This window comes from Populus alba, chromosome 5 (genome assembly GCF_005239225.2).
Source record: "Populus alba chromosome 5, ASM523922v2, whole genome shotgun sequence".
NCBI classification, from domain to species: domain Eukaryota; kingdom Viridiplantae; phylum Streptophyta; class Magnoliopsida; order Malpighiales; family Salicaceae; genus Populus; species Populus alba.
In genome coordinates, this window is record NC_133288.1 from 1,246,951 (window position 1) to 1,258,562 (window position 11,612).

General features: G+C 34.9%; 1 protein-coding gene across 2 annotated transcripts; it reads right to left on the bottom strand.

The window, feature by feature from the left end:
* Nucleotides 1–347: 347 nt before the first annotated feature.
* LOC118062222 (G-type lectin S-receptor-like serine/threonine-protein kinase At4g27290) lies at nucleotides 348–6,361 on the bottom strand. Of its 2 annotated transcripts, XM_035075956.2 has the most exons (8): nucleotides 4,823–6,361; nucleotides 4,704–4,739; nucleotides 4,487–4,603; nucleotides 1,812–2,005; nucleotides 1,507–1,717; nucleotides 1,180–1,417; nucleotides 958–1,105; nucleotides 348–847 (listed from the first exon to the last, which is right to left on the bottom strand). In XM_035075956.2, exons 1-8 carry the CDS (start codon nucleotides 6,168–6,170, stop codon nucleotides 539–541), a joined length of 2,601 nt encoding a protein of 866 aa, XP_034931847.1. In that variant the 5' UTR covers nucleotides 6,171–6,361; the 3' UTR covers nucleotides 348–538. The 2 variants fall into 2 exon arrangements, with proteins under 2 accessions (XP_034931847.1, XP_073265445.1); XM_073409344.1 differs by lacking the exon at nucleotides 4,704–4,739.
* Nucleotides 6,362–11,612: the final 5,251 nt, after the last annotated feature.

The following is an 11,612-nucleotide window of genomic DNA, read 5'->3' on the forward strand; positions in this document are numbered from 1 at the left end:
CATTGCCTTTTCTTTGAATTAAAAACATGTACTAGCATTTAGTTGCAGGTAGAAGGGGACGATCGCTTTCTTTTCTTCCCATTCTATTCTTGTTGCTGCTTTAATCTCTTATGCCAGCTTGGTTTCAGGGGTTTCCTGCAGTCTCCATTGCAGGTTAGCTTTTCTAACCTTGGCAACAACATCTAGCCTGAATTCTGATAGATATAAGCAATTGGTGTTTTGAAGAGTTTGTTTGGTGCACAGGCAGCAGTCGATTTATCAACATCTGACGGGCTAATTATGTGGTATTATATGATGAATTAGTAATGAAAGGAAGATGAGTTTTTAATATATTTAAGATTTGAATTAATGTGTTCTATGAATACTTGATTTGATGTTGTTCATGTTTCAATACAATGAAAATAATAGGAAAAACTGAAACAAACAATTGTACGATTCAAATCGGAGAACTTATACAAATAAGCTTGGTCTACGTTCCATACTCATAGCTTCCTCTGATGAAGTAGCTTCATGTCCTGTAGACCTCTTGATGACAAAACTATCTCCCATCTATCGCCGTTATTGTCATACTATTCACGGAAGGTACCCCAGAAGAGCTCATCAATGGTCTTTGTTCTGCCACGTTTCTGCCTGCAACAAAAGCAGGTTGCCTAGGTTCTGGGAGAGCCACGTGTTCGTTTACGATCATGGATATAACATCAGACATTGTAGGCCGATCAGCAGGACTTTCTTGGACACAAAGAAGCCCTATGTTTATGTATCTCAACAGCGTAGCAGTTGAAGGAGGATCTCCCAGGCTTGGATCCATCAAGTCCAAAGCTTTATTAGAATTCCATAACTTCCATGCCTATGGTATAACAACACATGTGCTGCATCATTAGTGTGGAGACTAGGACAGTAGTCAAATACAAATCAAGCTGGAAGAAAAAGAAATGAGAGTATGTGAAAGCTCCCCACATGTCCAAGAAGATTGAGGGAGTCGCTGTGGTAGAAACTAGTATTCTTCCTGCCGCTTACAATCTCAAGTACCAGCACCCCGAAGCTAAACACATCAGATTTTATCGAGAAGAGGCCCTCCATAGCATATTCCGGGGACATATAGCCACTAACAATTGGAAAGGTCAGTGCAGATCATGTTAAGAGTAGCTGGTACTGGAAAGTGGAATTCAAGAAACTTACTATGTTCCAGCGATCCTGTTGGTGTTTGCTTGAGTTTCGTTGCCTCTGAAAATTCGAGCCATCCCGAAATCGGATATTTTTGGATTCATTTCACTGTCTAATAGAATGTTGCTAGGCTTTAAATCCCTGTGAATGATTCGTAACCGTGAATATCTATGTAGATACAGAAGGCCTTGAGCAATTCCTTCGATTATCCGAATCCGTGTACCCCAATCTAGGATTTGTCCTCTGTTTGCATCTGTTTATAGTTTATACACAAATTAATCTGATATAAATTTCTTGAAGCATTTGGGAAGTTAGTGAAAGTTAATGCAAGAAAATGCTGACCAAAGAGAAAGAAATCCAAGCTTTTATTTGGCATGTACTCATAGATTAGCATTTTCTCATCCCGTTCAATACAGGAACCCAGTAGCCTGACAAGATTCCGGTGCTGGAGTTTGGCGATTAGAATTGTCTCATTTCTGAACTCCTCAAGCCCCTGCCCAGATCTTTCTGAAAGCCTCTTCACTGCTATTTCCAGTCCCTTGGATAATTTTCCCTATTAAATGAACCAAAAGTAATTCTGAAAGTTCATTCAAACTATTTTAATTTTTCTCTGAAAAGGTTAGAATAATCATTTGAACCTAACTTACCTTATAAACAGGTCCAAATCCTCCCTCTCCAAGCTTGTCTGAGAATTGTCCAGTTGCAACTGATACGCTCTCATAACTGAACAATGGCAATTCCATATTCTTCCGCTTGTCAACAGAGCTAGATTCTTTGTTAGTTGAGCTAGGATCGGTATCGAAATCAAAGAGCAATAAATCGTGACCTGTATATTCGTTCCCTGTTCAAGAAAAAATTAAAAATTACTGAACACTATCATTTTGTTAAAATATCCAGCAATTCTGATTATATCAACCAAAAATGTAACCACTTCAGGTTATAATAACCACAATTTCCGACATTAAAAGGGATTCCAATTGTCAATTTTTGTCATGAAAAAAGAAACTTTAGTGTTTGTTTGGGGTTATATATTTTACCCACAGACAACCTTGTACGTTTTGAACATTTTATATGATAAGTTTTACTGAGCTCGGTAAGTAATGATGTGGAGACAAACACACGAAAAGAACACATGGCATTCTCTGGCTTTATAAAAGCCGGAGAAAGGGCATGATGAGGAGGGAGGGAAAAAGACACGAACAAGAAAAGAACGAACGGAGAGAAAAACCAGAGAAGCACAGGATAGAGAGAGAGAGAGAGAGAGAGAGAGAGAGAGAGAGAGAGAAAACCAGAGACACAGACATTGAGGAACAAACAGGGCGAACCAGCACGGAAACAGGGACGCAAAACACAAAAGAAAACAGAGAGGAAACCAGAAGAACATTTTATATGAGAAGTTTTACTGAGCTCGGTAAGTAATGATGTGGAGACAAACACACGAAAAGCCGGAGAAAGGGCATGACGAGGAGGGAGGGAAAAAGACACGAACAAGAAAAAAACGAACGGAGAGAAAAACCAGAGAAGCACAGGATATAGAGAGAGAGAGAGAGAGAGAGAACCAGAGACACAGACATGGAGGAACAAACAGGGCGAACCAACACGGAAACAGGGACGCAAAACACAAAATAAAACAGAGAGGAAACCAGAAGAACAAGCAAACACAGGAGACAAAGTAAACACAGACAGAACAAAAAGAGAACGAATAACAAAGGGACGAGACGAAGAGCAGGAGACAGACAAAAAACATACAGAGAGCCGGGAAGAAGCAGAAAAGGAAGGAATCAAAAAAAGAGTGAGGCACAGGAAGAGAAGGCTAAGGAACAGAGGAGAGGGGAGGCCAATAGCAGAAAGACGAGCACTGATCTTCTTCCAGAACTCCAGCAACAAAACACCACCTCCAGGTAAGCTCCTTTCGTTTCCCTCCCTTTAGAAATAATTACCCTGTCACTGTGCAACGTGAATAATTATGCACAGTGATTAGGGGTAATTTTTTTTATTCGGTTGGTTTTTATCAAAAATAATAATAATAATAATAATAATAATAATTAAATTGAATTTAAAAAAAAAAAAACCGAAATTGATTCAAACCGACCAGTTTCAGTCCGGTTCGGTTTATTAGGACAAAAACCAATTCAAACCAGTTTGGCTCAGTTTTTTCTGGTTTGACTCAGTTTTCTGTTTTTTTTCGGTTTGAGTTCGGTTCGGGTTTTTCAGTTTTTTTCTTATGAAACCGAAACCAAACCAAACCGGCTGATTTTTTTAAAATTTTAATTGGTTTAATCTGTTTTTTTTTACGGTTTGATTTTTTCAATTATTTTTTTTTCTAGTTTTCTCTGTTTTTCTGTTTTTTTGTTCATCCTTAAAAGTGACCAGCTAGGTCACTGGTTTGTGCTAATGACCAACTAGGCAAGACTTATGCCAATGATAGGCCAAGCTGATTAAGTTCAGTTCATATGAGATGAGCTAGATCTAGAAAAAAAAAAAATTTGAGGTCAAGCTGGACCTGGGCTTCAACCCATCCAGTCCAATTTGTTTTTGGGCAAGGGTGTGTTTTTAAAAACACTTTCTTAGGCTAATCTTCTTTATTTTATTTATTTGTTTTAATATTTGGTCAAACAAATTTTTTTTTATATTAGAAAATTTTAAAAAAATTTGTGGACTTTTTTTTAATTTATTTGTAGGTCCCTTGACAATTTTTTTTCCTAACAATTTCATTATATATTTAATTTGTTGATTTTTACTGTGAAATACGAATTTTGTATACGATACATACTTGTTTTTTTTTTTTTTTTATATATAAAAAATAATAAAAAAATATATTTCTTGTTTTTAATTTAAATTTTAATGGTTTATTCACTGAGGCTAGAATCAAGAATACTATATAATTTTTAGCTGCGTAATATTTACCAACACTATAATTAAAAATATCCATAGTTGAATATTTACTAATATTAGAATCTTGAATAATACAAGCAGACTATCGGTAATATAGTATAACAAACTTTAGTAATTTAAAATAAAATAAGTAAAAAATTATATTTTAGGTAAAATGTTAAAAAAGTGATAATATATATTTTTTTGCAACTAGTTTCATATTAAAAAGTTTTTATTGATCAATTTGGATTTTTAATAATTATAATAATAATAATAGATGATGATTTTTTAATCTAAAAAGTAAAATGTCAAAAAACATGTTCTTTTCTGCAAATTAAAATTTTAAAAGTTACCATATCGATACGATAACCAGTAACTTCAAGATTTAATTAAATTTTTAAGAGAACCAGGATGTACAACGGAAATTAAAGAAAGAACCAGGATGTACCTCTGTGTATGAGCTTTCCTTTGCGCAGACATCTGAAGTACATGAAGAGGCCGAAGGTAATCAGAGTAGTTGGAATAGCCACAGCCAAGGTTGTCCGTACTGTCCTTTTGATATTACCTACTTGTAAATATTACAAAATCATAAACCAACACCTGTACAACGGATTAAGAAGTTTTTTTATTGTAGAAAAAATGGAAAGATTGGTTATGTATCTCACTTTTTTGGACAGGGAACACTGCGTCTGCGTTTTTATCTGAAAATACAAGACCGTGATTTTGTCAAAAATGGTTTCTCGTCATTTATTGGATCATACTGTCTATATGTACAAAGCCATACCTGTTCCGGTACTGCCATTACCAATCTGTAGTTCAGGCTCAGAAGCAGCAAGTCTGATGTAAATTTCTGCTCCAGCCCGGTCATCAGCAACCTCTGAATGTTGTTGTAAGTTTATAAGATCTCCTTCCCATAAAGAACACCCACTGTTATTATTGTAGGCATAAGCCACGCAAGAACAAATTTCCAAGCAATCCAATCTACATCTTTCAGCACTCTCTTTCTGATATGTTTTTGAATTTGCAGGTAATGTCAGATTCGAAATCTTTAGGAATCCATCTTCCTTTCCAACACTTCTCTTATTTTGACACTGCAAAGGAGATTTCCTAACGCAACCACTTGACCAATCATTTTGCACTAATGGTTTAAAACCTTTCAGGCATTCACAATAGCTTGATGAATTTTCATTAAAGACTCCAAAAGCCCCACATAAACCATAAACACCAGCTTGGTCCCTTGGTTGAGACGAAGAAAGATACCAACTCCATTGATATTCCAACCAATAGAGTTGTTGCATCCGTCCTGAAACATCAATCACGAATCTTGAAAGATATGAGGTATTGTTCACAGAATAGGTGAAATAGCTTTCATTTTCATTTGATACATGACTAAACGTTGAAATATTGTTCAATCTCATCTCAGGCGCCAAGGCAAATATTTCTCCATTCCAATCACCACTGCTCCAATACCTGTGTGACCTGTTCCACTCTATGAAAAGCTGACTGCTTCCATTTGGGTCGATCCCAACCGAGAACATACCTGGTGCAGGGTCTTCTGAGTTTTTCCAGGAAATAAGCCGCTGCACTTGCCCAGTGTGCTTGTTGATCCCAAGCTTTCCACCAGGTAGCCAAGTGTCAGTTGGATAATCGAAACTCTGCCAATAAATGGTAGCTGGATTTGAGCCATCTCTTACGACAAAGTTTCCATCATCAAGAAGTACTGCTTCTGCTTTACTAGTATTCGGCACTGAAGATGCACGAGCTGAGAATTCCCAGGTAAATGTTGACCAAACTGTTTCGGTGAAATTTGTCAGTAGGACAAGAAAGCCATCATCTGACAATTCAAGCGTCGATGAAGCAGGGTCGTTTGCAGGGCTCTCCCTGTTTGCCACCCAAACAATCGTCTTATCTGCGGAGTTCTTATACCATATTCCCAGGTAAATGCTTAAAGAAGCGCCTGGCTGGAAGAAACCGAGTTCAAAAGTGCCGTTTTGAGATATTAGGGTGTCGCTTGCAGAGAGAGATTGGCCAACCAAAAGGGTATCACCTACAATGGAGAAGCAAGTCCTATGGGAAACGAATAGCAACAACAGCACAAAGAGCAAAAAACGTGGCTTTGTCTCAACACACATCCTATCTAATTCGTGGGATTAAGGGTGAAAGAGCTGTGACTGAGCATGAATCAGAGAAAGAGGAAGGGAAAAAAAACCAGAAATCCCCTGTGAATTCATCAACTATATGATAATGCTCTAGATCTCTTGTCATATTGTAGCTGCCAGCTCTTACCAATAATTTTCCACATTGACTGACTTTTCGGTTATCGCTATCCCCTCCAATTAGAGGCTATGCCATTTGTTTTTTGAGTCATGTAATGCTGAAATGGGGGTTGAATTGTCAATTTACAGTAAAAATATCAATAATATGAGGCATTGAAGAAAGAGAAATTTAGATTTTTTGAGTCATGTATTATATGCTCTTAGTTTTTATTTTTTTTGTTTTCATTTTATTTTAAAAAACGTATCGAGGAAGAGTAGAAAAGGAGAAAGGGGGTGTTCAATAATGAGTTGCATATTTGTTTTTATGGCTGCAATAATTTTTTTAAAATTAATTTTTTTAAAATCATTTTAATATCTTCGTATCCAAAATAAATTTTAAAAAATAAAAAATATTTTATTAATATATTCCTAATAAAAATTAATCACTTTTGAAAAAAATTATTAATTTTATTTTTCTCATTGCCTATTTTAATTTATTACTCTTTGTTTGTTTTTTAAGAGGATTTTTTTTACTAAACAATTACCACAGTAATAGTAGACTTGAAATGTCTATTAATAATTAATAAAGTTTCATTCTATTCTTTGGGTGCATATTAGGATTTAGGACTATTATTAATTACAGTCCATTTCAAAGTCAAAGATGAATACATGTAGTCAACGCCATATTTGGTGAGAAATTTATACGAAGATAAATCTTTCTAAAATTCTTTAAAAAACAATTGCAAATATATATATATCTCAACACTAAATATCACAACAACACGTGAAAAGATACAATTGAAAAAATAAATCATTTATTAAAACATAAATTAAAAAGAACAATTATTTTCAATAAACAAATTAAGTTTAATGGTGGACTGGGAAATGAAAATCATCTAGCTCTTGCATTATCAAACATCTAATAAAGCATCCAAAAACCATCTAAGATTAACATATAAGAAAATCGCAATGGTCATTTCAATTCTATAAAAACCCCATCAGAGACACAGGATTTTTCTTTCATTTATCGAAGAACAACTTAACAGGAAAAATCCTACTTTCAAATAGAGAATCTTGTACAAGTAAAGACAAAAACAAGCAAACAGACTTAGTATTAAAAAATTCAGTTTAACATTGCTGGAAAAATCTGCTCAGAATGGTCTTGAGGTTGAAGATGATCAAATTTTATTTTGGTCCTTGATTTATAAAAATTACAGTTTAGTTCCTAAACTTTGAAAAAAATTATAATTTAACCTCTAAATGTATTTTGAGATTTAGGATAAGGTTATTATGAGGTTAAGGATGATGAATCTCAGTTTTATAATTGATTTCGAATACTTTCAGGTTTTTTCCTTCAATTTTGAGAATTTACATTTTAATCCCTGAACTTTATAAAAATTACAGTTCGGTCCCTAGTTTGTTATAGACAGAATTGAGGATGGTTTATGGATGGAATTTCAGTATGGTTATGTATTTACAATTTGATCCTTCAATTTTGGTAAAATTACGTTTTGGTTCTTGTTTTGAAAAATTGTCGTTTTAGTCCCTAAACCTAGGAGACTAAACCTGGTTTTCTTTTATGCGTTGGAATATTTTATTTGTGCTGTTTTGAGTTGCTTTTGAGTATATTTTGTATATTTGTTGTAGGTTCTCTAATGATCCTCAATAGATTTTTCGGGTCTTTCATTTGATATTCCTTTTAATCTATATTTTTCCGAGTGAGTGGGATAATCTTTAATATGCATATAATATAAATAAATATGTATATTGATTATGCGGACGAGTACAACTAGTTAATTTTTTGAAATATTTATATATTTTGTTTTATTTTTCGAGTACTCATTTATTCTTGAATTTGCACTCGTAATTATTGAACTAAATTCCATTTGATATGATATACGTTTCTTTGATGATTCTATGAATATCTATTATGTATTGATATAGGACTTGTCAGTAACTCCATTCTAACGGAAAGTAGTTAGTCTATGTGTACATAGTATTTTGTATAACTAACTAGTGAGAGGCTCCAGCTTGTGACGATTGATTATTTTATAGTGGTCATCTTCGAGTGTCATCTGATTATCTTTGGGTGTCATCTGATTTCTAATATGTATTCCATTAATTAATAACATGTTTAATTTATTGTGGCAGAGAATTTGAATTGCTAACTGACCATTGTACAACCAGTGGTCTGGCCACAATAAACAACTCAACAGAACAGACAAAATCAGAATCACTCACAAAGAAAGCATCAGAAAAATCAACTCCAGAAGGCATCACAGACAAGAAAAATCAATATTTAACCAAGATAATATACCACAATGATAATCTTTCTTTATTTGGCCTTGCATCAAGGCATTTTCAGAGAGAGAAAGAGATTACGGCAACCAGTTTTCCGAGACAATTTATTTAGAAATGGTCATGAATATATTGTTAGTCAAGAAATGATGATAATATCTTTTCTTGAAACTATAGTTAAATGAGTTGACTTAATAAATTTGTGATCGATAACTTAACTCGGTTTAGGTTTCGATTTTTTTTCAACTATCATATTGTTGTTTTAATTTTTAGTCAAAACAATTAATTTTATATAAAAAATAAAAAACAATCAATTAATCTGATATTATTATATTTCACCCAGATTTAATTAGATTAATTACTGGATTTAACCAGTTTAATTCCCAACTCAATTCAAAAAATCAAAACCAATCCAGGCCAGGTTTGATTTGACGGGTCATCTGATATTTATCTTGATGATTAAAGTAATCACATGTTGCTAAAATAAAAAATATTATATATCAAGATAAACTTGCCACGGCATGCTCTCTCATTTACAGCTTTTTAATAAAAATCTAGCCTCTGGAAATCAAACTGCTACGCCTACTGCTGATTATACCATTCCACTATAATTACATAGTAATTAAGTGCATCTAAGACTACCTAATTATTAACCTTTTTCTCCATGACCCTCCCTGGTTCCTACATAAATCCAATGATATCTTGGTATTAAAAGAAAAATCATCTGGCATCTATCGCTGTTATTGTCACATTAGTACGGAAGATGCCCAGCAGAGTTCATCAATTAATGACCTTGGTTCTGCCATGTTTCTTCTGCAACAAACGCAGGTTGCTAGGGTTCCGGGAGAGATACGCTGTACTTTACAATCAGGAGATGACATCAGACATTGTAGGCCGATCATCAGGGATTTGTTGGACACAAAGGAGTCCTATGTTTATGTATCTCAACAACGTAGAAAGTTGAAGGAGGATCTCCAGGCTTGGATCCATCAAGCCCAAAGCGTTTATTAGAATATTTCCATAACTTCCATGCCTATGTTATAAACAACGCAAAGTTGCATCGTTAGAGTGGAGACTAGGAAAGTAATCAAATAAAATTCAAGCAGGAAGAACAAGAAAAAGGGAGTCTATGAAAGCTGCCCACATGTCCAAGAAGATGGAGGGAGTCGCTGTGGTAGAAACTAGTATTCTTCTCGCCGCTCACAATCTCAAGTACCAGCAACCCGAAGCTAAACACATCAGATTTTATTGAGAAGAGACCCTCCATAGCATATTCAGGGGACATATAGCCACTAAGATTTGAAAAGGTCAGCGCAGATCATGTTAAGAGTAGCATGTCCTGAAAAACAGAATTTAAGAAACTTACTGTGTTCCAACGATCCTATTGGTGTTTGCTTGAGTTTCATTGCCTCTGAAAATTCGAGCCATCCCGAAATCGGATATTTTTGGAATAGAATGTTTCCCTATTAAATGAACCAAAGTCCTTCTGAGAGTTTATTCAAACTATTTTAACATTTTTCTTAGGATAATCAGGATTTCTTATTTGAACGTAAACTTATCTTATAAACAGGTCCGAATCCTCCCTCTCCAAGCTTATCTGAGAACTATCCAGTTGCAACTAATACGCTCTCATGACTGAATAATGGCAATTCCATACTTTCATTCCATCTTTTCTTCCCATTGTCAACGGAGCTAGATTCATTGCTTGTTGAGCTAGGATCGGTATCGAAATCAAAGAGCAATAAATTGTGACTTGCATGTTCCTTCCCTGTTCAAGAAAAAAAAATTAAAGATGACTGAACACAATCACTTTTTTGAACACAATCACGCTCTTATAACTTTATATGGATAAAATTTTATGGCAAGTAATAATATAAAAAATACAAAGTTATTAGAATGATGACGATATTTTATGGTGATGCAATAGTTGTAGTACTGGTGATAAAGGTTGGAGTGGGAATGGTGGTGGTAGTGGAGAGTGATAAAGTGATGGTGGTGATTGTAGGGAATTCAAACTGGTGGTGTACTGATATTTGCTCAACGGAGGACAAGCACACTGACACACAATATTTAACATGGTTCAGTAAACCGTCTACATCCGCGGGAGAATCAATATTATTAGAGATAGATAGAGAAAGGTTTATAACAAATACATGGAGGAGGAGGATCACTTCACTCAAACTCGATTCCCAACTCTCATTGTTGCCTTTTGCAGCTGCTGCCCTTGGCAGCCCCCTCTTTCTCTTCTTAGTCTCTCTATTGCACTCACAACTTTTCTCTCACTTTGCTCTCTGCTCTTGGTGTCTATTTATAGGCAAGGATGGTGACTCTTCTTCTTCAGCAACAGCAACTGCACATGGGTTGATGTATTTGTTAATGGTGGGTGCAATTACCATTGACAAATGGTAACCCTACTTCTTAGGGTAGGTTGCCTATTAATGACAAATCCCAACAGTGATAACAATATAATGATGGAGTAGTAGCAACAAGGATGGTAGCGGCCATTGTGGTAGCAGTCTCAGCGGAGGTCCTAGCTGCAAGATAGTGGTGGTTAAAATTATTGCATGATATTGTAAGTAGATTAGTGCCCCTAAAATGTTTTATACAACTTTATAAGGTGAAAATTATTTTCAATAAACAAATTAAGTTTAATGTTAGACAGGGAAACAAGTACATGAAAATCATCTAGCTCTTGCATTATCAAACATCTAATAAAGCATCCAAAAACCATCTAAGATTAACATATATATAAGAAAATCGCAATGGTCATTTCATTTCTATAAAAACCCCATCAGAGACACGGGATTTTTCTTTCATTTATCGAAGAACATTAACAGGAAAATCCTACTTCCAAATAGAGAATCTTGTGTAAGGAAAGACAAAAACAAGCAGACAGACTTGGTATTGTCAATTATCTAGTTGCATCTCCTTGATTTTGTTCCTTAATATATGTAACCACACCAGGCAATCTTCAACATGACAGCACCCCCTCAGCAAAACAAAATAATCTGATCACATTGC